Consider the following 25,056-nt stretch of genomic DNA (forward strand, 5'->3'; position numbering starts at 1 on the left):
ACGTTCCTCCTCAAACAATCTCTGGGGGCTTTCAAGATCAGGTGTATTTATAATTAGACCAGATCATTTTTTTCAAACTTTAGGGGTTTCACTGAAGGTGGAACCGGAAATGAATTATTTTGGGTCAATATTTTTTTTTGTAAGCAACCACATTGTTATTTATAAGACTTCATGACCTGCAATCTCAATTTTGTGGATTCTCTCTCCAAGTTATTGAACCACAAAGTCTGGAAACGTTCAGAGGGATGAATATTTGTGCAAAACCCGTAATTCGGTTATTCTGCAGCTACCGAGTGTCACTTTATCCAGTGGAAACGAACCAGAAATGAGTTGGTATGAACTTGTTCTTTGATCTGCACTTCGACAGGACGAAAGGTCCGATATGACAATGGCATCACTGATTAACACGAGACCGCATCTTTATCACGTCCGTTTATGTACATTTTAAATTTGGTATTTATTATCCATTATATCAGACTGTGATTCGGAGAAATTAATAAATGAACTCCAGATGACCGGAGACGGTTCAGCGGATAGACAGGAAATTAGTCCTCCATCTCTGGTGTCTTGTTACTATGGCAATAACCAGGAGGCCCCAAACATGGTCTTCTTATAGCAACAAATACAAGGATGAGTAGCACCATTCACGTTCTGTGTTATTGTGGTCCCTCGGCACGTCGATCAATCGGTCACATGGTCGAAAGATGACCTCGTGTTTGTATTCTCGAACGTGATCGAAGCGCATACCTCCGACGTGGAACTCCGACGGTGAGACGGACATCAGTATGAAACTCTATAACGTTACCGAGAACCTGATTGTCCCACTGTTACGACCGCTGAGGATGTTTTTCTTGGTCGGTTTCTCGCTCAAGTCCCTTATTAATTAGAGCCACATCTTGAATTGGATCCTTAAGTGCCTTTGTGATACTTGTAAAACAATATACCAGTAATATATGTGTGTAATTAATTAAATAAACTATATAAATATACTACAAAAGACATGTCATTCAGACCTTCTCCATTCTTCTTCTCCACACGATATTCTGGAGTTATCCTGTGAGGATTTAGGGGTTGAGCTACATGATCTTCTGGCAATATTGTATTTATAAGGCTGCATTTGTTATATACTGATATCAAGTTGATCCATATTGGAGCTACAAGATCATATCTAGCAGCCGTATCAAATCCTCAAGATGATGAGAAAATACTTTGAGAACAGGAGATACTACAGTATTTTGAGGATTTTTTGAGTTGATGTTTTGTGGCTATGAGGAAATAAGTGGAAGTATGAAGTAAACATCTCTATGCTCTTCTCATCACACGATTCAGAGATGATCATTCGTTGTTGTTTTCGAAAGAGAAATCTGTCCATTCTGATCTGAAGGCAAACCAGGTTGAGATATCGTTTGTTCTGGCCGACTGAAAAGAATTGTGACTTTTTACTTTATATTTACGGCATTTGCGCTTTTCCAGAGCGATTAACTTATTCATACATGTGAGCAGCAATGGGGTTAAGGGCCTTTCTCAGGGGCCCAGGTGTGGCAGCTTGGTTTGGATGGAATGTGAGTTCATGACCACCACCAACACCACTAGAGTTTCTTAATTTTATTTTTTAGATTGATCTCTTTGTCTTAATCCAGGGGAGTCTGATCTTTTCCACAAAGGGTGGGTTCAGGTTTTCATTCCAACCAATCGAAGGCCACACCTGATGACACATCATGAGATTTAAACAGGAAGATTTGGAAGGTTGGAATGAAAACCTGCACCCACACCTGCACTGTTGAAACACTGGACACTCCTGGTAAACCAAACGTCATTGGAGAGCTGCAGCTATGACCAGGCAGCGAATCACAAGGGGGAAAAAAGAAACCCAGTGTAGCTGATAAACTCAATGTGTTCAGTAATACAGAATTTACAGCACGTATCGTCTACAACAGGAAACTACGAGGCAGTTCGATTATAAGTTTAACTTTTATTGCAAAAGAAAACGTTACTGACGATCTCCAAACGTATTACAGAATGCAATCCAGACACGGCTCTCCTGCTGCATCAAGCTGAACCGAGGATCTTCTACGGCTCCGTGAAACGCTTGTGAGAAACACGAGTACAGGAACTGCATACATCTAGTTTGTTAATTGGACGGGTTTTTCATTAGTAATCGCCAGGTGGGGTATAAACCTTCGGCTGATCCTGTTTCACCTGATGCATTACACCTGGATGTAGGAGGGTGGAACGCAGCAGATAGTCAATAGAACCCGTTCTTTCTGGTATTCACCACAGAAAATCTGGTTTCTTTCTCCATTCTAAACGTTTCAGCTCACGTGTAAACAGGAAAAGATGACGCGCATGCTCTTTATTTGTTTGCAAGGTTTTCGGCTAATACCAAGAAAAAGCGTAAGGCTACAGCCTTTATAACATGCTATTAACAAGACTTTGACATACAGCCCCTTTTAGAGGGATTCGAACAGTCGGAGGTGTATTTGGAGAAAGTGCTTTGAAAAAAGGGGCAAAAAGCTACACTGTCTGGGCAAAAGTATTCAGACACCTGCCTATCCCCCTTCTCCCCCCCCTCCCCCAACAAGATGTGCTTCTTCACAAAGTTAGAGGTGCTGGATTCCTTTTGAATGGTGTAGCATAAAATCCTTCCTTTACTTGAACTTGGAGACTCACACGTGTTCCCGCATGACAATGCACAAAGCCAGCTCCGTGAAGATCAGCTTTACAAGGGATGGAACGGTGTGGAAGATTTTGAGTGGCCGACTAAAATCGAGCCGTACCATTCCAAAAGAAAATTGAGGAAATTGTAAAATTGAGGAAATTGTAAAGGCAGGACAGGACGAAACCCAGTTCCCAAACATGCTAAAAACACATCAGTGGTCCAAAAACAAAAAAGATCCAAGATGACTGCTTACTCACCAGAGATGAAGAAGGAAGAACAATAAGAACTCGGGGGTGGGGAGGGGAGGCATTCCTTATACTTAAAATAAAAATACAAAAATAAAAAGGAGAAAACACTAGAAATTATGACGAAATTAACGGAAATATATTATCTGGATGAAGCATAGGGTGGAAATTAATGGCAAATTCAGGAAAATTTTCTGGAAATGAGAAACTAATTCCACCCTCTGTCCTCCACTTTAATGGCCCTCGGGGATATTATACCAGAGAAAGAGAGAGAAAGAGTGAGAGAGAGAGAGAGAGAGAGAGAGAGAGAGAGAGAGAGAGAGAGAGAGAGAGAGAGAGAATATGACGATCCTTCTGCTTCAAGTGAAATTGTGTCGTCAACGATAATTCAATGCAGCTCTATGATAAGTGAGATAAAACACCATACAGAAATTGAAGTAGAAGGACAAACAGAGTGTGTGTGTGTGAACGTCCTTCGTCATGCGGAACAGCGCCGACCTCCGGCTCTCGCTCGGAGGGCGGAAAATCGCAGTTCGTTCGCTTTTCATGTCTCAGTCCGGTGGAAATGTACGAGTTAGACGAGGGAGCAGTATCCGCTGTATCCGCCGCAGCTGCCGTGGCCGGGCGTCTGCTGCTCTCCCAGCTGAACACCATGATTCTGGATGCTGCTCTCCCACAGGCCCGGGGTCTGCAGGATCTTCTCCACCAGCTCCTCGAAGGAACACTGGACGCCGTCTCGGGTTTTAGCGCTCGCCTCTGAGGAAGGAGAAAACAAAATACGGCAGGATCAGTGGGCCGGGAATGAACCATGCACTGGTTACGTAGTATCAATATAAACATATACACGAGAATCCTTTATAACCGGTAATGGCTGCCTGACCACTAGGGGGAGCCAAAATGTAAATAATTAACATATACACCGAACAGGTAAAACGTTATGACGTTATAACATTGTGAATAACACCGATTATCTCTTCATCATTGCACCACCAAGTGAACATTCTGTCCTCGATGTTGATGTGTAAGAAGCAGGAAAAATGGGCGAGAAGTAAGGATTTGGGCGAGTTTGCCGGTGGCCAAATTGTGACGTCTGGACGACCAGGGCAAAGCGAATAATGGTCCGTGTGGTTTCCGTCAAACAGACGAGCTCCTGTAGCTCAAACTGCTGAAGAAGTTCATGCTGTTAATGCTTGATGGGTCACGACTGTTTTAGCAGCAAAAGGGGGATTATCACAATATTAGGCAGGTGGTCATAATGTTATGGCTGATTGGCATCTGATAAAATGCTACATTTAACAGAAAAAAAACCATAACCCTCCATATTACTGAAGTTTCGAAAAAAAAGAAATTAATAAATAGAACTCCGGCTTGGGATTTCAACTCGTAACGTCAGGAATGTGCGTAAACCGAGAGTTCACGGATATGACACTCTGATGCAATGATGATGACATCAGGGCAGAGTGTAAGCAGTAATTCCACGGTGTAACGGGCAGCGTGGGTCAGATTACACTCTGAGCTCAGTGGTTTAGCAACGCAGAGACACGTCACCATTTTGACGTCCACATTTTTATCTTATGACTCAGACTCGTCAATTCCAGCTCATGGTTCATTAGTTCACGATGATTCTTCAAACCTCTGGCAACATGGGGGAAAAAACACAAAACCAAAAAGAAAAAAGGCACAAATGGACGAATTAATTTTGAGCTGTTATTAAGCAAAAATGGGAAACACCCGACTTTTCCAACAGCATGTGTTTTTCCCCCCAAACTGTTTCCACAAAGTTGGAAAAACACGCGTATCAATCGAAAGCGATAGAGAATTGCTCACCGATGAACAGCATGGAGTGTTTACGAGCAAACTTCAGGCCCTCGTTTCTGTCCACCTCACGGTTGTCCTGCAGGGAGTGGAAAAATGTCAAATATTTGTCAGAAAAAAAAATTCATACATATCCTAATCATGAACTCCGGAAAGCTATGAATATGGAAATGAGCTCCACCCCCAGGACCAACAAATTGGAAAATGAATTTTTAATGACTCTAATAAACAACGCAATACCAACTAAATTCTGCGTTTAACTGAAAAACATGTAACTCCAAATTTCTGAAGCATCGACTCGACAGAAATACAAAAAGAAACCTGACTCAAACTCCTAATTGGAAAATTCTGGAATATTCGTAAATGGAGAGTTCAAGGTTACAAGGTGCAATGATGACATCACCACCAAACTGCAACTGTTTGGCCCTTGAGCAGGGCCCTTAACCTTCAACTGTTTAGTTGTAAGTCACACTGGACATGTGCGTCTGCCAAAGGCTAAAAATGTTAATAAATAAATAATTAAAAAGTGATGAATGAAATCAAGAAGAACAAACCTTATCGATTTTGTTTCCGACGAGCATTTTGACGAGGTCGTTCCGCGTGCAGTACGTCTCCAGCTCGTTCAGCCAGTTCTCCAGCTTCGTAAACGAGTCCCGCTTTGTCACGTCGTACACTGAGATGCACAATGTGGAGAATCGTATGAATCAATTAGAGGTCAATTAGTACATTTTACTTTTTTTTTTATCCAGTATCCAAACATAACATCCATGTAAAACAGTACTGCAATTAATTTGAAGAAAAAAAAACACTAATGAATCATGAAACAACTTCATATAAACAAGACGTGGTGCCAGTGATTCACCTCTAGAGGCTGCTATCGTACTGCATAAGGCAACCCGGAAAAACTGTCGTACCTGATGGCACCGATAGGAAAAATCCATACCGATCAACTATCGGTGCTATCAGGTACGATCTCTGTAGTTGTGAGCTGGTACCCTGCTGAACAGCTTTATATTTACTATCCCGCTGATTCAAAACAGGTGTGTGACTTGCGTTGCGACCTCTCAGAACGACACACACACGCTTTGTTTAAAGCTGGAGCATTAGCGTGCCAGGGAACGATAAACCAAAGAGAACCACTCACTACCTGAGTAATCGATAGAGACACCGCAGCGTACACAAGACCGAGCCGAGAAACCCAGACCGAGATCTGATCGCGTAAACAGCGCTGGTGATGAGCCCTCGAGCGTCTCCAGCTGATGTTAGCGATGCTTTTAGAGACGGAACGAATGAGGACGGCTTTACGCCCGAAACGAGACCCTGTAGTTTGTTTTCTGTGCCGTTTACTTTTTTGTTTTATTGAAAAACAATCTAATTCATTCTTGGTGTATAAGATCATCAAACACCAGACTCAAGAAAAACCCAGACGGATTTAAACCTAAACACAAAAAGTACAGGCTGTTCAATATCTAGAGTTCAAAAATGTCTCGATTTTGAGGTGTTTTGGGCGACACTCAAGAGCAAAAAAAAAAAAAAAACTGGATCCTCATGATCATCTTGGGGAGTTTTTACCTCACCACCGTCACACATTAGGGATAAATTCTTACATTTAAAACTAATAATAATCTATTTATTTCAAGCTGCTTTGGAGCTCAGTGGTTAAGGTTTTGGGTTACTGATCAGAAGATCGGTGGTTCAAGCCCCGAGAGCTGTTGGACCCAGTTACAGTATCATGGCAGATCAAACACCCTGACCTCAGCTTCCCAACATCCATTAGATAAGCGAAGAAAGAATTTCAAAAACAGCATCTTGTATATATATATAAAAAAGCACTTTTAGCCCCACACTGAACAAACCCAAGCCCCGCCCATTCCTGTTTACTTTTCCTGTGGCTTGATTGCACCACCTACCCAGTATTACCCCCTGCGCTCCTCTGTAGTAGCTGGGCGTCAGAGTTCGGAACCGTTCCTGTCCGGCTGTGTCCTGGGAGGAAAAAATTAAATTCATAATCAATAATAGTTAAAATAAAATAATAAAAAAAAAAACCGAAACACGTGCAGCGTCTGATCTGGTCAACGTGGATTAAACTGAACACGCGTTGGCCTTCGACGCTCCAGGACGCTCAAGTGTGTGTGTGTGTGTGTGTGTGTGTGGTGAGTGTGTGTTGTGTGAGCGGCATCTAGTGGGCAGAACGAACTACTGCATAGTTTCCAAATGTCAGTGTATGTCAGCATCACTGATGAATATTTTTGCATTCAATTATTCAGTCAAATAAAAATTCAATACATTAATCAAAGATAAGACAATTTTAGGGTCAATTAATTAAAGAAAATATCAGAAGCAAATTTAGCGCATATGATATATGACTATAAGTAAGTACTCACCCATATAGCGAGCTTGGCTCTGTTGCCGTCTACTGCGATCGTTTTCACTTTAAAGTCCACGCCTAGAAAAAAAAACACACATTTCTGGGATGAAGTGGATCACATGATAGAAAGAACTCTCTAGGGACGAACACCTTTAGAGGGTTTTACAAGATGCCACGGCTGGGCCCTTGAGCAAGGCCCTTAACCCCATCGCCATATAAATGAGATTAAGTTGCTCTGGATAAGGGCTTCTATTAAAGGCTGGAAATTTAGATTTAAAAAATAATTGTTAAGGATGAATTATTTTTAGTTAAATAATTAGCATTAGCAAAGACCCCTGGCTAAAGGTGAAGCCAGAGTTTGGTCCCATTTTGTTTATTAAGGAAGATTACAGAAAATTTCCTGTGTGTGTCGTTTTTAAGCACAATAAAAGCCTCAAGTGATGAAATATGATGTTCTGACGCCGATTAGAAACTTGGGCTCAAATAATCCTCGGACTCACCAATCGTTGCAGCTAATTCGGGGTCGAACGTGTCGTCTGTGAACCTCAGGAGCAAACTGCGAGAGGGAAATAAAAAATAAAGAGCATTAAAAAAAAAAAAAAAAAACAGATTTTCATGAATCCACATTAGAAAAAACATGCTCTTATGTGTAAATGTTCCAACTGCTCAGTCAAAGGATTTCATAAGTTAATAATACCAACACAGCTTATTTATTATTATTTAATAAAAATAAAAATAAAATAATAATAAAAAAGGATTCTACTCAGTGCTTTTGTCACCAAAACATATTCCTTGTAAGCGCAAACAATTTGACAATAAAGCTCTTTCTAATTCTGATTAAATGATATTCTTTAGTAAACGCTGATTCCATTGAATTGAACCAGTAAATCATTTGGGTCGGGTCCCAAAAAAAGGTGGTCGACTCGGTCAACTTCCAAAATGAATCGTTTTGAAAATCACATTGACTAATGATGGTTCTTTCTGGCCTGACTGAGGACCAACTCATGAGAACTTCCTCCACTTTCTAATCTCCTTCCAATCAACCTGATGCTATCCGGTATCACCCAGAAAACGATCCTCCTTCTTCATCTCATCTTGGGCTTGTTTTTTTATCTTAAATTTAAACTTTGACTTGATCATTATGAATGTAAATCTAATAAAGCTGTAATAGACAGAAGATCGATTGAAATACATTAATACTTGCCAGGCATTAAAGACAATCATGCAATTCAGTTTGATATGTATAGCATTTTTCAACAAAGGACATTCCAGCCTGGGGTCACAGTGGCCAGACAAGGACCAGACTCAAAGGGAAACCCGTCCTCAACCCTGGGTGGCACTGAATATCCATCAATTATAATTCAAATGCCTGTAAATATAAGATGGATGGATGGATGGATGGATGGATAGATAGATAGATAGATCTCTATTATATCAAAACCCTGAGTCACCGGGAAGAGTCGGCTCTTTGAAGATTCGGTTCGAAGACTCGGCTCGTACATATTTACGTGCTGGTTCCATGACTTTTTTTTTTTTATCAGTATCACTCAAATAACAAGCATGACAACCTCAACAAGACATTAAACACGTTGTTTCGTTGTATAATTTCGGTTTCAATATATAAAAACAAACAAACCAACCAACCAAAAAACCACATCGTCATCATGCAGACTCGAGTCCTGTTATCAGGCTAATGTTGTTCGTTGGCGTGTTTATTTTGATGCCGGAAAAGATGTTTAATCGACGTAGTTATTCTAGGTAATGTTCTATTAAGTTTCATATGAAATATTCTTTCCCTGAAATCTAGAGATAAAACCTTTGCAGCTAACAATCGCTAAAATATCGTTTCTCAATCCGCTGTTTCCGGTAAACCTGTTTTCTGCGCTGTGATTGGCTGAGAAATCAAGTCGACCAATCACGTTGCGAACAGGTGGACCAAATTGACCAATCGTGTTGGAGAAGGCGGAACTTATAAGACAACTGAGAATATGAAAAAAAGTCCGTTAGCTTGTTTTAGCTGCTACATATAAAGTTTTCTGTCAAATTGGAACACGTGACGTACGGAAACTGGAGTAAATAAGACAATAAAACTGTTTAAAGAAGTTTTAAACGCGATACGACTTCTGAATTCAGCATCGTATAAAAAACAAAACAAGAAAGCTAAATTCTTCCGGATAGCCAAGATGGCGCCGGGTGTTTTCTCCTAAACATTAGGCAGTAAAGGCGCTCCGAAGTCTCGGTCGGTGTTACCTGGACTTCCCGACGCCGCTCTCCCCGATGATGAGGATCTTTAAGGTGGTTAACACGTCGTCGTCCATGCTGTGCGGGTTCCTTCGGAGCTTCACGCGTGGACGGTGCGGGGACGCGGTGACGTGACACTGTTTTGCGTCTGGCTGAAGGTTGGGAGAAGTTTTGCGGTGGGCGGGGCCCACAGCGATCTCATTGTGACGTCATCTGGCGTCACCGCCCACATCCTCTCCCAGAAATGAAATAAAAATTAAAATAAATACATAAAAGTTTCTTTAGATTGTGCATTAACACTCGGACCAGTCTTATGACTGACTATCTATCTATCTATCTATCTATCTATCTATCTATCTATCTATCTATCTATCATCCATCCATCCATCCATCCATCCATCCATCATGCAGGAAGTGAACATTTTGGAAAAATGGGCATGTATAAGGATTTGAGTGAGTCTGATGAGGGCCAAATTGTGACGTCTAGACGACTGGTTTAGAGCATCTTTAAACAGCTCTTGTGTGATGTTCCCAGGCTGCAGTGGTCAAAATCTATCAAAAGTGGTGCAAGGAAGGAACAGTGGTGAACCGGCGACAGGGTCATGGGCTCCTTGGTGCACGTGGGGAGCGAAAGCTGGTCCATGTGGTCAGATACAACAGACGAGCTCCTGTAGCTCAAACTGCTAAAGACGTTCATGCTGTTAAAGCTCGATGGGTCAGAACTGTTTGAGCAGCCAAAGGCCAAAAGCCAAAGCCAAAGCCAACACAATAAAATGATGCCAGATCAATTCTAATTTTCAGATCCTCAAAGTTCTTTGCCATGATATGCCATGTTGAACATCCGGTGGTCAGTATGAGAGAATTGGACTCAAAGCACCAAATTCAAACTGCCTCAATACAAGATACATGAACATGATGAAGAGGACGTGTGGCTTTGCACGGTTACGCGATATACAGCTGTTATTACTGAGGGTGTACTCATTTTTGTTGCCAGTTATTTAGACAGTATTGTCTGTATGTTGAGTTATTTTTAGAGGACAGTAAATCTGTACTGCTGTACAAACTGCACATTGGCTACTCTAAAATATATCCAAGTTTTATTTCTATAGTACAGTCCCTTTAGAAGATTATACTAAAATGAAATGTGAGGGGTGCACTTACTTTTGTGAGATACTGTACAAGCGCATGCCAAAATTTAGTGAAACATCTTCCCAGAAGAGAGGAGCTTATTAGAACAGATAATGGGGACCCAATGTGGAATCGGATATATTCCATATATAATATATTGCATATCTTCTTCTTCTGGCATCTTCCAGTAGGGGGCGCCACAACGGATCATCTGTCTCCACACCGCCCCTGTCCTCTACATCTGCCTCTTTCAAACCAACTACCTGCATGTCTTCCCTCACCACATCCATAAACCTCCTCCTTGGTCTTCCTCTTTTCCTCCTTCCTGGTGGCTCCATCCTCAGCATTCTCCTACTGATATACCTCATGTCCCTCCTCTGCACATGTCCAAACCTCAATCTCACCTTCCTCACCTTGTCTCCAAATTGTCCTACATGCGCTGTCCCTCTAATAAAATAATTTCTAATCCTGATATAATATATTGTATATATTTATATATATTCGATAATAAGATGTACCGATGTCTTTTCTTTATGGTCTCTACACTTTTTACAATTCAGATTTTACTACAGGCTTCACTTCAGACATCTGAAGATAAAAAGCGAACACAGTGTTTACTCTTGTCCATAATACAAGTACAGGAAGACACAACAACTCCATATCTCCATCAATCCCTTTTTTCCTTTTGAATGCTTCAGCAGTGTGCTATTAACCCCCTGAGAATGGTTTTCTTTGTTCTGAAACAAAGACCCATTGTCCTGTACCTCAGGCACCTAATGGCCTCCAAGGGATTCAGGAGATTCCTGATCAGTGCATCAGAAAATTACAGCTCTTAGGAGAAAGCTTTACTATTATCTGATAGATCAGGAGACAGTTTCTAATTGTTTGTGCGGTTATAAGATGGTGTAGAGCTTAAGAGGAGCCTTTGTTTTCTTCAGTGCTTCATGTCAAGGTTGGTTTGATCATCTGAAAGTTTCAGGTTTAACCCACACCTGATCCAGGCTCGTTATGAAGCTCTTCATGAGTCAGGTGCCGAGCCAGATCAGAAAAGACCTAAAGCAGGAGAAGTCGATGTGTGCGAGAGATCATTGGATAAACCACTGAGAAGAGGGAAGACGGAGAATTAATTTGAGAAGTCACCATGGTATTCACCACAAACTGTGTGGAGAAACCCATCCGATCTTGTCTGGGAAGAGTCGGCGGATTCGTCGGACGCCATCCGTGGTGGTTCGTCGTCATCCCACTCGGTCTTTCGGCAGCTCTCGGCGTCGGGTTCTACTTTCTCGAGGACAGAAAGTCTAATGACCTCGTGAAGCAGTTCACACCAGGTGACGGCCGTGCGAAAGTCGAGAAGAGTTTCTATGAAACCTTTTTCCGAAGTAGCGACGACGATGACGATGATACTGGTGGCTTGTTTTCTGCTCTGAGGTTGAGCGACGACGGTACATACTCGTCCGCAATCTTCAGCTCTGTGACGAACATCCTCAGTGAAGATGCGTTGACGGAAATCCTAGCCGTGGATGACTGTGTCAAGAGAATGTCCGTGGAATATGACGGACGAAAGTTTTCCTATAACGACGTCTGCGCTCGGGTGAACGAATCCTGTCAGGAGAACCTTCTTATCAGGATTTTAAACGGCAATGCAAGCAACATCCAGGGGTTCAACCTGACGTTTCCTTTATATCAAGACGATCTACTCGGTGTAGTTCATCTAGGACATTTGGTCGGGCAGGTGGACGTGGACGGGTATGGATTTGTTCAGAGTGCCAAGGCAGTGAGACTCGTTTACTACCTACGGCAAACAAACAGCACGCTGGAGAACACCTGGCTGAGAGGTTTCGTGGATTTGCTGGGAAACATGTCAACAAATGCGACACAGGTACGTCTATGATTTCTTTGTCTCATAAAAACTCCAACTGTGTCCTGCACCATCACCAGATCCAACCACGTTCAGTTTGTCCAAGTTTTAGAGACAATTATATGTGACTGAAATCTAAAGCAAACCATCACTTCCTCAATCGGAGGTGTTTAAATTCAGTTCAAATCAACCTGGAAGATTTATACACTAAGGTGGCATGTTGGCAAAGCTTGTAGGACACATCACATCTCAAATCCTCAAGTTGTTCTGCTGTCCCATTTAGAATGCAACAAGTGTCTCCATGGCCAGGCTCTGGATCCACCATGATACCCAGGATAAAGCTCTTACTGAAGACCAATTGTCTTTACTTTTATTGTGGAAAAATCATGCAAATATTTTTTGTCTAGTTCGAGTCTGGAGATCATTTAAGGGATTTTTTTGCGAAATGTAGTTAAGTAAAAAGTACGATATTTGACTTTCAAATGTAGAGATGGTAAAGTATAAATCTCCCCAAACTGATATACTTGAGTAAAGTACGGATACTCGAAAAAACATTACTCTCTCTAGGGTCTTATGGTCAGAGGCAGTGCCATCAATGTAGATGTGTATGTGTGTGCGCATCCCATCTTAGTTCTCCAGTTGTCCACAATCAGCTTCTTGGTCTTCTAAGTTAAATTATGACCAAACTCTGAATAAACAGGAACAAAGTTATGAACCTGAGACACTTTTAGTGTCTTAAAAAAAGGAGGTATTTAGGAGTCATTAATATCCATAAATCATGAACTGACTGAATGACTTGAGTTTGCTTACTTCCAGGTGTCCTATTTCACTTCGAAATCGAGGCAAGAAGAATTTGAGAAGAGCTCGGCGTCGGTCACGTGGCTTTTTTCCATCGCGTACTTCATTGCCGTTCTGTTTTCGGTGCTGTCGTGTATCAGGTTGGTGTCAAACTCTACACTCGTATTAGGATTACTAGATGAATGTACTTTGCATCGATCTGATTTGCTGATTTTCGCTCTGTAGGCTCGAAAACGTAAGGAACAAAGCGTGTGTGGCCTTGCTAGGAGTGACCTCGACCGGATTAGCCGTGCTTTCCAGCTTCGGCTTACTCTTGCTTATGAACGTCCCATTTGTCATAACCGTGGCCACGTCTCCGTTCCTGGTACTCGGTAAGACACGTCCTATAGTCCATAATTAGGTTTTTCTGAGGGTATGGTGCATGAATTGATACCAAATTGCCTTGCAGGGATCGGAATTGATGATATATTCATCATGATCTCCTGCTGGCAGCAGACCAACGTGCAAGACAGTGTACCAGAGCGTATGGCTGCCACGTACAGAAAGGCAGCTATTTCGATCACCATCACCACCTTGACCGATGTCGTCGCTCTTTACATTAGTTCCAACAACCCCTTCGGTTCGGTGCGGTCGTTCTGCCTGTATGCTGGCACAGCCATCTTTTTCTGCTACCTCTATAACATCAGCTTCTTCGGCGCATGTTTGGCGTTGAACGGCAAAAGGGAGGAAAGCAATCGTCACTGGTTGACGTGTCTAAAAGTTCCGGAAGAAAGTCTGCCCGGATCTTCAAAAGCTCATGTTGCATGCTGCGTAGGGGGAAGCTACAACCACGAAACTGGAACCGAAGAGGAACACTTGATGGAATTGTTCTTCAGGAAGTTCTACGGACCTTTTTTGACCACAGGTCCTGCCAAAGCCACAGTGGTTCTCCTTTACATCAGCTACATTTCCATCAGTATCTACGGATGCACTACGATCAAAGAAGGGATTGACCTAAAGAACCTCGCAGTGGATCAATCGTACGTGGTCGAGTACTACGAAGACGAACAGATGCACTTTGCAGAGTACGGTCCGATCGTCATGTTGGCGATCAACGCTACGTTTCCGTATTGGAACGAAGTGGAACGAGCGCAACTTGAAGCTTGCATTTCAGAATTCCAAGCCCTTCCTTTTGTCGGGAATTTGACCACATCTTGGCTTCATTCGTTTGAGAGTTATGCCAAAGAAAAGCACCTCAACATCAGCTCGGATGTTGAATTCATGGACCGTCTACATCCTTTTCTACAAGGTCAACTGATGCTCCAATTGGACGTCAACACGTCTGACGGTACCATTCAAGCCTCGCGTTTATTTCTTCAAACGCGTAACATTCCGTCGGAGAAGCTCATGCTAGAAACGTTGAGAAAAACTGCCCGGAATTGCCAATTCCCTTTAGTGGTGTACCATCCTGCATTTATATATTATGATCAATACACCGTGATTGCAAGCAACACCATTCAGACGGTCAGCATCGCTACTGCCGTGATGCTCGTCATCTCGCTTGTACTCATCCCAAGTCCAGTTTGTGCTTTATGGGTCACTTTCGCCATTGGATCCATTGTCGTCGGCGTCACAGGCTTCATGGCCTTGCTCGGCATCAGCTTGAATTCCATTTCAATGATCAACCTGATCATTAGCATCGGGTTCTCTGTGGATTTCTCAGCTCATATATCTTACGCATTTGTATCCAGTGCCAAACCTGGTGCGAACGCTAAAGTCGTGGAGGCTCTGTCCCATCTCGGCTATCCCATACTACAGGGGGCGTTGTCTACAATCCTCGGGGTGGTGGTGCTCTCCGCATCCATAAGCTACATCTTCAGAACCTTCTTTACCATCATGTTACTGGTCACTTTGTTTGGTTTGTTTCACGGCATTGCGTTCATCCCCGTGTTTTTAACTTTTGCTGGATTTTGCCTCAAGTTTTAACGTCATTAATTATTTCGTGTCTACAACAGTTTCCACGGGGTCTTAAAAAGTCTAAAAAAGGGGGGATTTTTGTCAAGCACATTAAACATTTATTAAAAGCTTTTTCACATTATTATCTACAGCATTATCATAATTGGCTGTATATTAACTTATTGGGAGGAAACCGGTAGCTCTATGTGAAATCAGACATTGAGCACCATCATATAACCAAAATCCTCGTTTCATGACAACGAAGATTCTGTGAGGATTGGAGTGCGAGATTGGGAGCTGAATCAGGCTTCTTTTATTCAAGCATTCGACTAGAAGAAGGACACCCCTAAATTTTGATATATTATTTCTGTACATTTTCTAAATTAGATGTTGTCTTGGAGAACACTGGTTAGGACATTGTGAGCTCAAATCCCTGCACCGGCAAGCTGCCACTGCTGTTGCGCACTTGAGCGCTTAACCCTCAAATGCTCAGTTGTATAAATAAAATATTATAATTTGCTTTGGAAATCATATCTGCCAAAATTGTGTAAATGTAATTTCTGTTTTTTTGACATTCTATGATTATGAAAAGTAAAGAAAATAAATTCATCACAGTTTATTGTATAGCTTTTATTCGTTTAATCGTGAATGATGTGTGAGCTTCATCCCAAACAAAAACCCATCAAAGCTTACATTCTTCTATACATCTATATACAAAGATAAAATGTTCTTTCATAACGTACGTTTATTGGTATATACATGACAGATTGAGTAAAAGCAGATGACCAAACCGAAATTTACTGAATTCACTAATGCAGCAAATCACAGATCCACTGACCCTCGAGCGAACCTGTAAGGAGGCTGTAACAATGTGTATGGCTTTTAAATATAGGTTTTTCCCCCAATCCAGCACATATATTGTTTATATATATTTTTTATATATATACACACACACACACACACACACAATCATTACACATTGCCTTTGATTGACATTTCATAAACCTGAAAAGGTGGAGAACCAGACACCAAATAAAATGTTCCAGGACTTTCTCCAGCTACAGCCATTTGACATTCCCAGGTTGTGAGACCCCGTCTTGGTGAACTCACTCTGAATCGTTGAGCCTCCTAATCGTTCATCTCATAATTCCCAGATCGTGAAATCCAGCATGAAGCCAAAATGAGAAGAAAGCAAACCCCCAATTCAGTGCGTACACATGCTATACATCGCGATCATTAAGTCTACAAAGTGCGTAGAGAATTCTCTGATCTCCTGCACACTCCCCTGCATCTCTCCACTGTGGAGAATTTAGCAGGAGTGTGTCATTATTAGGGAGTAGTGTGGATTTCAGCATACGAATGGTAAAAGGCTCGAGTTTCAGCTTGTATTGCTTTGACTTTCATGTGCATTCACTTTCTCTCTCTCTCTCACACACACACACACACACACACACACACACACACACACACACACGACTCATCTGCTGTCCAACGTCTTTCCCTCCAAGACCATCTGAATCTCTCTGGCGTCCAGCGTCTCGTACCTCAGCAGTGCCTCGGCCAGATTCTTGTGCTCTTTCGCACGGGCCTTCAGGACCACTTTAGCGCGCTCGTATGATTCCTGTAAAAGCACAAGCCTTTAAAACGTGTGCGCTGTGCTGGCAAAAGTATTTGGACACCAAATATTTTTTCCCCCAGCCATACGTGTTTTTTGTTTTTTGTTTTGTGGTGAACAGATGAATAAAAGCTTACTCTCAGAAGTGTCCTGACTTCCTGTTCAATGGCTGCTTGCGTCTCTGGGCTTTGCTTCGACAGGTCTGTGTACGTCATGACACCCATCTGGACCATGAAAAAGTTAAAAAAGTGTAGCAAAAACGGTAAGTTCTTGAAATAATGAGGCCTCATTACAGTAATATTACTATTATTTATTAGAATATTGTTTATGTTCAGTTATATAATCGAAAATGTACACAAACTACAGAATTAAAAGAATAGTTTTTAAAGAAAATAAGTTAAACAATGTTCATAAAAATTTATCGGTTGACCGATTTTATATACCGATTTTACCGATTTTGTATAAATGAATAAAAAACCAATCACTCCATATAAAACAGTACTGAATCATGACAATGTGTTCAATGAAATAGATCTTCATTTTAAATTTAAATAAATTATAATAAATCTCTGTGCAGCGTGCAGTCGCGCGTGCAAAAACAAACAGTATGTAGATTCAGTGATTCGCCTCTAGAAGCCGCTCTTGTGACCTTCTCAGTCACTGCAGCAATGGATGCAACCCGGAAAAACTATCAGTATTGATTTTTGCTAATAGCAGATAGTTCCAGCAATCAACTATCTTACCCAATTAATTGGCAAAACCGATGATTCAATCAACCTCTAATTAAAATACACAGGAAAAAGAGAAAACAATAAATAAAAATAATGTGTCTGCAGAAGCTTTCATTCACCCTGGCTTAAAAAAATGGACTAAAATTGTATTAACCAATTACAAATATTTAATTGGTTAATGAACCAACTATCAAATGAAACAATGGATTAGTTGATTAATTCACTACCTAATTAATCAATAATTTTGACCGAAATTAACTATATTTTCATATCCGATTTCCTTTCTGTGCTTTGCTAGTGACATATCTCAACAACTTATTGAATGTTCGCAGGATTGATATTCTCCTGGACACAATTAAGTAGAAATGATCGGTGTGGGAAACCAATCGCAACAAAAGTTAAGCTCAACCGCCAGATGTCTGAAACGAGTTAGAATTGGATTTTTATTGAGGGTAGTTCTGGTGTAACACATATCCAAGAGCTGAAATGTTACAGGCGGAACACAAACCTTTTCGCTCATGCCGAACTGCGTCACCATCAGTTTGGCGATCTTTGTGGCGCTGTCGAAATCGTTGGATGCACCTATCAGAGTGCAAAAAAATTAAAATGATATAAAAACAGACCAAATACACGTCTCACTCCGACAATTGACCCTACACAAAAATAAAGACCGACACCTAAATACTAATGCACCAAATTTAAATATAATAAAAATATATAATTCTGTCTAAATATATAACATATATATATATATATATAAAAAACTATATAAAACTATATAAAACTATATATATATATATATATATATATAACTATATAACTATATATTATATATATATATGTTTCGCTACAGCACTGCAGAGAGCGCGTTGCACGGAGAGCGCTACATTGTATTTATTCGTTATCATTTATTAATAATACAAATATATTTATTCATATTCATATTTTATTAAGCACATTTCTTATGATTCTGTACTACTTTTTTGTAATTAAGTTAAGCATCCATTTTGAAAACTATTGGTATCTATGATCCAACCTAGCTATGGGTAAAATCCACTATAGCTCAACCTCTAATTTGTAGCCTATGAATGGCGAAAATCAGGTAAATATTATCAATAAAAATAAAGATTTTGTCATTTGGAACAAAGCAAGGATAAAATGTGTAGAATTTGTAGAAATCAGGCAGAATGATGGCCTCCAGACACCAGCTGCGAAGCTTTAGGAAACCATTCAAAACACTTGTTCAAACTCACTGAAGCCTGCACGGGTGTGGACTCACCGGTGGTGATGTTGTCATTTCCGAAAATGAGCTCCTCTGCGACGCGACCCCCCATGCTGACATCCATTTGGGCCAGAAGCTGAGCTCGGGTCTCACTCCACCGGTCGTTTTCCGGCAGCATGGACACCTAGGCCGAAACAACGACTCGATAACTCGCTCGATAGCAAAATAAACCCAATGTAACTTTCTTTGAACGAAAGCAATGATGTACAGGATCCATAAAAATAAATCCTGATGTGTTATTCACATTTTTATTAAATAACTACACATCATACTTTCATCTATTTATTAGGGCTGTGAATGGATACAAAGAAATACAAAGAAATAAAGTCAGAATTGTGAGAAGATAAATGAACATTAAACAGACATTCCAAAAGCAGCTTGTAGCACAATTTATTATTGAACACAAGTCTATCACTTGGGTTACGGTGGCAATGACAATTTATTTTAATGATTAAAAACAAGTGTCACTTAGGCTTCAATGAAAATTACTTTAGTTTGAGCCAATTTGGAATCCAGTTTTTTTCTGGTGTGATGCAGCTGATTTATTCTCGAAAGAACACATCACTACAGATTCTTGCAATGCTTAGATGTGTACAGGTCTGTGAAGGGGGCAGCCATTTGAACGCGTCGTCTTTCCCCCATGATTAATTAACGCGTGAAACAAAAAGAACTGAAACTGGAGACTCCTAAAAACGATCTGTTACTATAGAAACGATATTACAATGAGCACAGTCATAAAAAAAAATTACAAGATTACTCAATGCCTTCTGACCAATCAGAGGCTGAATTTTGTCAGACTTTTAAATTGATTGGTCAAAAAAACATGGTAGAGATTTTAACACTTCGTTTGTGTGCTACAAAAAAACCAAAACAAAAAAACAAAAAAAAAAACGGATGAGTGTGTCCGACTCACATGACCCAGAGTGGGGCCTCTCGGCATGATGGTGGCTTTGTTGATGGGCATTGCGTTCTTGCTGTAGTAGGCGATGATCGCGTGTCCTGACTCGTGGTAGGCTGTGATCACTTTGTTTTTCTCATCGATCTCAGCACTCCGACGTTCCGGTCCTGTTTGGGCGAAAAAAACAAAACGGGATTTCGTTATACATGTATCTATGGATGAAGTAGACTATATGGAGAAATGTATTGGGCCGCCTGATCTGTCCTGCCATATGTGGTTCTTCTCCAAACTGTTACCACAAAGCAGGAGGCCCACAACTGTACAGGACGTCTTCGGATGCTGAATAATAAAATTTTGCGTTCACTTGAACTTGGAAGCCCAAACCTGTTCCAGCATGACAATGCCACTGTGCACAAACCGAGCTCCATGAAGATTTGCTTTCCATGGTTTTAAGAAAAAGATCTTGAGTGGCCTGCTTTAGAGCTCCGATCTCAACCCTACTGAACAGCTTCAGGATGAATGTGAACACTGACTGCACTACAGGCCTCCTCACATCACCTACATCAGAACCTGACTTTACTAACACACTCCGAAATCTAGTGCAACATCTTCCCAGAAGAGTTAAAGAATTTAGAAGAGCAAATTTGGGACTAAATGTGGAATTTAATGCTCAAAAAGCACATGCCATAACTTATGACCTAGTGTCCGCAAACTTTTGGCAATATAGTGTACGTCCAGCAAGTGTCTGTACTTGTACTAGACTTTCTCATTTGGACATTTTGTACTCTGCATGTACCTAAATAATATCTACACTAATTGGACAAAAAATTTGTGGACACCTGAGCATTTCACATTTGGTCTCCATTTGCTGTTATAATAATCTCCACTCCTCTGGGAAGATGTTCCACTAGATTTAGTGGAAATTTGTGCTCATTCTGCCACAAAGTCAGTTACTGATGTGATACCTGGAGTGCAGTCAGCAATTACATTCATCCCAAAGGTGTTCAATCCCAAAGAGTTGAGGTCAGAGCTCTATTGCAGGAGATCTTCAAAACACTTCCAACCCAAGTAAAGTATATCTTCATGGAGCTGGCTTTGTGTCATGTTGGAACAGGTTTGGATCCTATACAAGTGTGTGCCAGCTTCCTATCCAACTTTGTTTAGGGAAGAAGCACATACAGCTGGGAAAGTCAGATGTCCCAATACTTTTGTCCATAGTTTCCAAACAAAAACGAAATTCCTGACTGACTCATACCATCATTCGGAAAAGTCATCATGATTGGTTGATACTAACCCATCAGGATTTTGTCCTTGGCAAACTCCAGCTCCTTCATGGTCACCATCTCTTTCTCGTCAACGGCAGCCTTCAACGCAGCTTGGTTCACCAGGTTCTCCAGCTCGGCTCCGGAGAAACCCACCGTTCCTCTGGCAATGATCTCGGCCTCCACAGCTGTCCGGGGTCACGTTTGAAAGGACGCGTTACTACAAGGGTGCAACCGAGTCGTGTAGACGTTAAGAGTGCGTCGGATCGCAGTTGACTCACGGTTTAAAGGAGGATTAACTGCTCACTTTTTAAACTTAAAAAAAAAACAATTTTTAAAACAACCGCAGGATGAAAGTTTTGTTTTTCCCCTGCCGATGTTGCTTTTTAAGTAATTTCCTAACTACACAGAGCAGTCACGTGTTCACGTGAACAGGACGTGTTAATTATTCAACAACAGCAACGGCTGGCGGAGGAGCAGAAAACCTTGAAAAGCCTCCCGCATGTTTGGGAGCGTTTCCTTGCTGTCTGTAATATATGGAAAGCAAATTAGGTTCATTTCCTCCCTCATTTTTTTTGCCGATCCGAAAAGATTTTCCGATCCGTGACTCAAAAAAAAAAAGTGATCTCGACCGTGAGTATGTTGTGATCCGTTGCACCACAAGTAAAACAGTGTAATAAATATTATTCGTATGTGGTAGATCATATACCGGGGTCTACTTTAATTTTTTTCAGGTACAACTTCAGAATCTCCGTCCGGCCTTTCACGTCCGGTCTGGGAACAGTAACCTGCATGTCGAAGCGTCCCGGGCGGATCAGCGCGCTGTGGGATGGGAACATGAAACCCACTGGATTAATTATTAACTCTCTTGTATGTAATGGAGGATTTAGAGTAGTATTACAGTGGACCATAGAGATGATAAAAAAAAGAAAAAGGCTGTAGTTTAGGCTGTAGACCCTCTGCTGTGGTTTATCCAATCACATGCATTTATTTGAAATGTTTAGAAAAGGAAAGAGGGAAAGGAAGACAAGAAAAAGCTTTTTATCCCAGTGATGTTAGGAAGCTGGGGTCAGCCGTGATACAGCCCAATTGGAGCACAGAGGGTTGAGGGCCTTGCTCAAGGGCCCCAACAGTGGCAGCTTGGTGATACAGGAGCTTGAACATCTGACCTTTAGATCAGTAATCCAGAACCTTAACCACCGAGCTGCTACCTGCAGCTGAAGGCATCTCGACAGACCAGCAACTACAAATCTGGACCATTAGGTTAAATGAAATGGAGAGTTTTCCAAAGATATAATTAAATATTTATTATTATTTGATTTACCCACTCTGGTGCAATTAAGGTTTGGTGACTGTGAAATCCAGTTATTCATGTCTGGTGATTACACACAAGCTAAAAAAAACCCTGAGTGAAGATACTTACTTATCTAAAGCTTCAGGGAAGTTCGTAGCTCCGATAACAATGACGCCTTCGTTTGGTTTGAATCTGCAAAATGAAAACAAGCAAAAGATGTGATGCACGTTCGGCACGTTGAAATGACGTGCGGCGTGTACGTGAAGGGTCGAGACACACTCACCCGTCCATCTCAGCCAGAAGCTGGTTGATGGTCTGCCTGGAATAAGGGTGCATGGGAGACTCGATTCTCTTCCCTCCTACGCTGTCGAGCTCGTCGATGAAGATCACGCACGGAGCGTTCGCTTTGGCCTCGCCTGACGGGGAAATTAAAAATGTACGTCCAGGATAAACGAGTCACGTTGTTTGTGTGCCGAGACGTACGTGAGTGACGATTGAACGATTGAAGTGTTGGGATCGAAAAGGTAATGAAAAGGAATAAAGGTCTGTCTCTCTGTCTGGTTGTCTGTCTGGTTGTCTGTCTGGTTTATATTTCCTCAGGCTTTCCATAAGCAGAGTAGACCATCATGTAAAGAGAACATTATTAAACCTTTCTATGCATCATTCTAACTCTTTAAAATAAAAAGGAAGCGGAATGCTGGAGCATGTAAACAACAACAACAACATCATCCTCATTGTAAATAATTTCTCATCCCTGCTCTTTTTTCTTAACGGAGAAAGTTGTGCATCAGGGCGGCGCTTACGGAAAAGGTTCCTGATTCGGCTCGCGCCGACGCCCACAAACATCTCGTCGAACTCCGATCCAGAGGCGTAGTAAAAAGGCACATCGGCTTCCCCGGCTACGGCGCGTGCCAGCAGGGTTTTCCCTGTTCCTGGAGGCCCGACTAACAAAATCCCTGAAGAAAAATACCACAGGAATGATGAACAAACTATACGTCACGTCTGTGTTGAGTGTTCTTCGATTAAAAGGTTTACCTTTTGGGAGTTTTCCTCCCAGGGCGGTGAACTTCTGTGGGTTCCTGAGGAACTCCACGACCTCCTGCAGCTCGTTCTTGGCCTCCTCCACGCCTTTCACATGCTCGAATGTCACGTTTTTCATCTGAACCGGGTCCACCGCCGAATCCAGGCCTGATGTGGTTCGGAATCGCACTGTCCGGGACGGATAGATTACAGTTCACACACCAAAGGCACGCTGCACTCCACACACACACACACACACACACCACAAAACCTGCTACCATGCTCACAGTGATTCGAGAATTATCCCAGTCACTGCTTAAATTTAGATTTTTCCATCTCGCTCCAGAAATCAAGAATTGTAGTCTGATTCATATTAAGTTTGTAATCTAGCGTACCACTGTGGATTTATTTATTGCTGGAGACTCAAAGTACTTTTGTACATCTGCCAAATGTAAAGAAACTGAGCAGATCGGAAAAAATTTACCCGAAAGAAACGGCGTTTTGGAGAGTCCGTACAATCCTACCAGCAAGAGGATCAACAGGATCAGCCGTGTTCGCCGTAACGACTCTAGAGAGGAAAACGGATTTCAAATACATGAATATCGGTGTGTTACAGAGCTACGGCTCAAACACAGATTTAAGAAATATGAAATATAATCATAAATAATAATAAACCTGATGTAATTCTGACCTTGTGTTCTCTGTGTGAGAGCCTGAGCTTTCAGAAAGCCCTCGGCAAATCCCGTCTTGAAAGCGTCGTGATGTGCATCAGGAATGTTTCTGGTTTTCAGAAGATGGTCTAACGTCTCGGGAACTTGGCCCTTATCCCGCATAAGTAAGTTCTGTAGAGACCAAAAATGAGACGTACACAGCGTGAATAAATAAATAAATAAATAAATAAATAAACTGGGTGTCGGTAAATCATTTGCTTTTCTTATTTCGCGCTTGCACTCGGATCAGACCTTCATAAACGACGGCGTGAAGGTGTCCGTATCCTGCGAATGCTCCAAGCCACTCTGGAGACGCCTCGTTTTAGACTTCAGGGTTTTAAAGCCTCGTCTTTGCATCAACACTGAGGGGAAACACGGATTTCTGTAAATTGTGCCTTTTTTTGTGCCTTTTTTAAATATGACAGCAGTCCGGTTTCTGCTAAATGATGCAACTATGCACTTAGTAGTCAAGTGCATTTATACTTTAAGTAAAAAAGAAAAAAAATTAAATAAACAAGAAACGATACAGTATAAGGGTTTGATGCGTGATTTGATTTCACTACATTCTATTTTCCACAAAGCATTAGCAAACAGCCAATTTATATCACGTGAAGATCTGCGGCCCGTGCGGAGACTGAAACGTTATGACGCAAGTTTGCATGCTGAAAGACCGTGGCTTTAGTTACCTGGACAGACGTTTAGCTCGGCACACACCGTCTGGAGCGGAGAAGGACTTCGTCTGCAAAAAACTGAAGATGCCGCTCCAATCCTGGTGAGAGAAAAACCTGTACGGAAGAAAAAAAACAAAAACAAAAGAATAAATGCCATTGCATCACTTTCAGTAATCAGGTGAGAGAATGAGGGAGTGTGAAAGGGAGTGAGTAAATGAGTAATTGAGTGAGGGAGAGAGAGAGAGAGAGTGAATGAGTGAGAAATGGTGAGTGTGAAATAGTATGAAAGAGTGTGAAGGGATGAGTGTAAAAGGGTGAGTAAGAGAGAGTGTCAGTGAGTGTTAAAGAGTAAGTGAAAGAGTGAGAGTGTGAAAGAGTGTGTGTGAAGGAGTGAGTGTGAAAGAGTGAGTGTGAAAGAGTGAGTGTGAAAGGGAGTGCGTGTGAAAAGGAGTGCGTGTGAAAAGGAGTGCGTGTGAAGGAGTGCCTGTTTGAAAAGGAGTGTGTGTGAAAAGGAGTGCGTGTGAAG

At 41.6% G+C, this 25,056-nt stretch overlaps 3 protein-coding genes across 4 annotated transcripts in view; 1 reads left to right on the plus strand and 2 right to left on the minus strand.

Moving 5' to 3' along the window:
* Window positions 1–1,952: 1,952 nt before the first annotated feature.
* rab18b (RAB18B, member RAS oncogene family) lies at window positions 1,953–9,513 on the minus strand. Its single transcript, XM_046876976.1, has 7 exons — window positions 9,338–9,513; window positions 7,588–7,643; window positions 7,104–7,165; window positions 6,630–6,702; window positions 5,274–5,392; window positions 4,732–4,798; window positions 1,953–3,660 (listed from the first exon to the last, which is right to left on the minus strand). The coding sequence occupies exons 1-7, from the start codon at window positions 9,403–9,405 to the stop codon at window positions 3,479–3,481; spliced, it is 627 nt and encodes a 208-aa protein (XP_046732932.1). The 5' UTR covers window positions 9,406–9,513; the 3' UTR covers window positions 1,953–3,478.
* Window positions 9,514–10,854: 1,341 nt separating this feature from the next.
* On the plus strand, window positions 10,855–15,549 carry LOC124402753 (patched domain-containing protein 3). The gene is made up of 4 exons (XM_046875961.1): window positions 10,855–12,335; window positions 13,131–13,252; window positions 13,338–13,483; window positions 13,561–15,549. The coding sequence occupies exons 1-4, from the start codon at window positions 11,598–11,600 to the stop codon at window positions 15,075–15,077; spliced, it is 2,523 nt and encodes an 840-aa protein (XP_046731917.1). The 5' UTR covers window positions 10,855–11,597; the 3' UTR covers window positions 15,078–15,549.
* Window positions 15,550–15,774: 225 nt separating this feature from the next.
* Window positions 15,775–25,056, minus strand: part of yme1l1b (YME1-like 1b) — an 11,126-nt gene continuing 1,844 nt past the window's right edge. Inside the window, exons 4-19 of one of the 2 annotated variants that reach the window (XM_046875960.1) lie at window positions 24,546–24,644; window positions 24,112–24,221; window positions 23,841–23,991; window positions 23,634–23,717; window positions 23,165–23,338; window positions 22,933–23,085; window positions 22,413–22,545; window positions 22,259–22,321; window positions 21,545–21,657; window positions 20,868–21,023; window positions 19,589–19,740; window positions 18,673–18,799; window positions 17,902–17,975; window positions 16,800–16,886; window positions 16,477–16,668; window positions 15,775–16,015 (exon numbers count right to left, since the gene is read on the minus strand). In XM_046875960.1, the coding sequence (XP_046731916.1) occupies window positions 16,525–16,668; window positions 16,800–16,886; window positions 17,902–17,975; window positions 18,673–18,799; window positions 19,589–19,740; window positions 20,868–21,023; window positions 21,545–21,657; window positions 22,259–22,321; window positions 22,413–22,545; window positions 22,933–23,085; window positions 23,165–23,338; window positions 23,634–23,717; window positions 23,841–23,991; window positions 24,112–24,221; window positions 24,546–24,644 (1,820 nt within the window). In that variant the 3' untranslated portion in view covers window positions 15,775–16,015; window positions 16,477–16,524. Of the gene's footprint in view, window positions 16,669–16,799; window positions 16,887–17,901; window positions 17,976–18,672; window positions 18,800–19,588; window positions 19,741–20,867; window positions 21,024–21,544; window positions 21,658–22,258; window positions 22,322–22,412; window positions 22,546–22,932; window positions 23,086–23,164; window positions 23,339–23,633; window positions 23,718–23,840; window positions 23,992–24,111; window positions 24,222–24,545; window positions 24,645–25,056 lie in introns of both variants that reach the window. The other variant, XM_046875959.1, reaches the window with a different exon arrangement.

The sequence above is a fragment of the Silurus meridionalis genome, chromosome 20 (genome assembly GCF_014805685.1).
Source record: "Silurus meridionalis isolate SWU-2019-XX chromosome 20, ASM1480568v1, whole genome shotgun sequence".
Classification (NCBI taxonomy): domain Eukaryota; kingdom Metazoa; phylum Chordata; class Actinopteri; order Siluriformes; family Siluridae; genus Silurus; species Silurus meridionalis.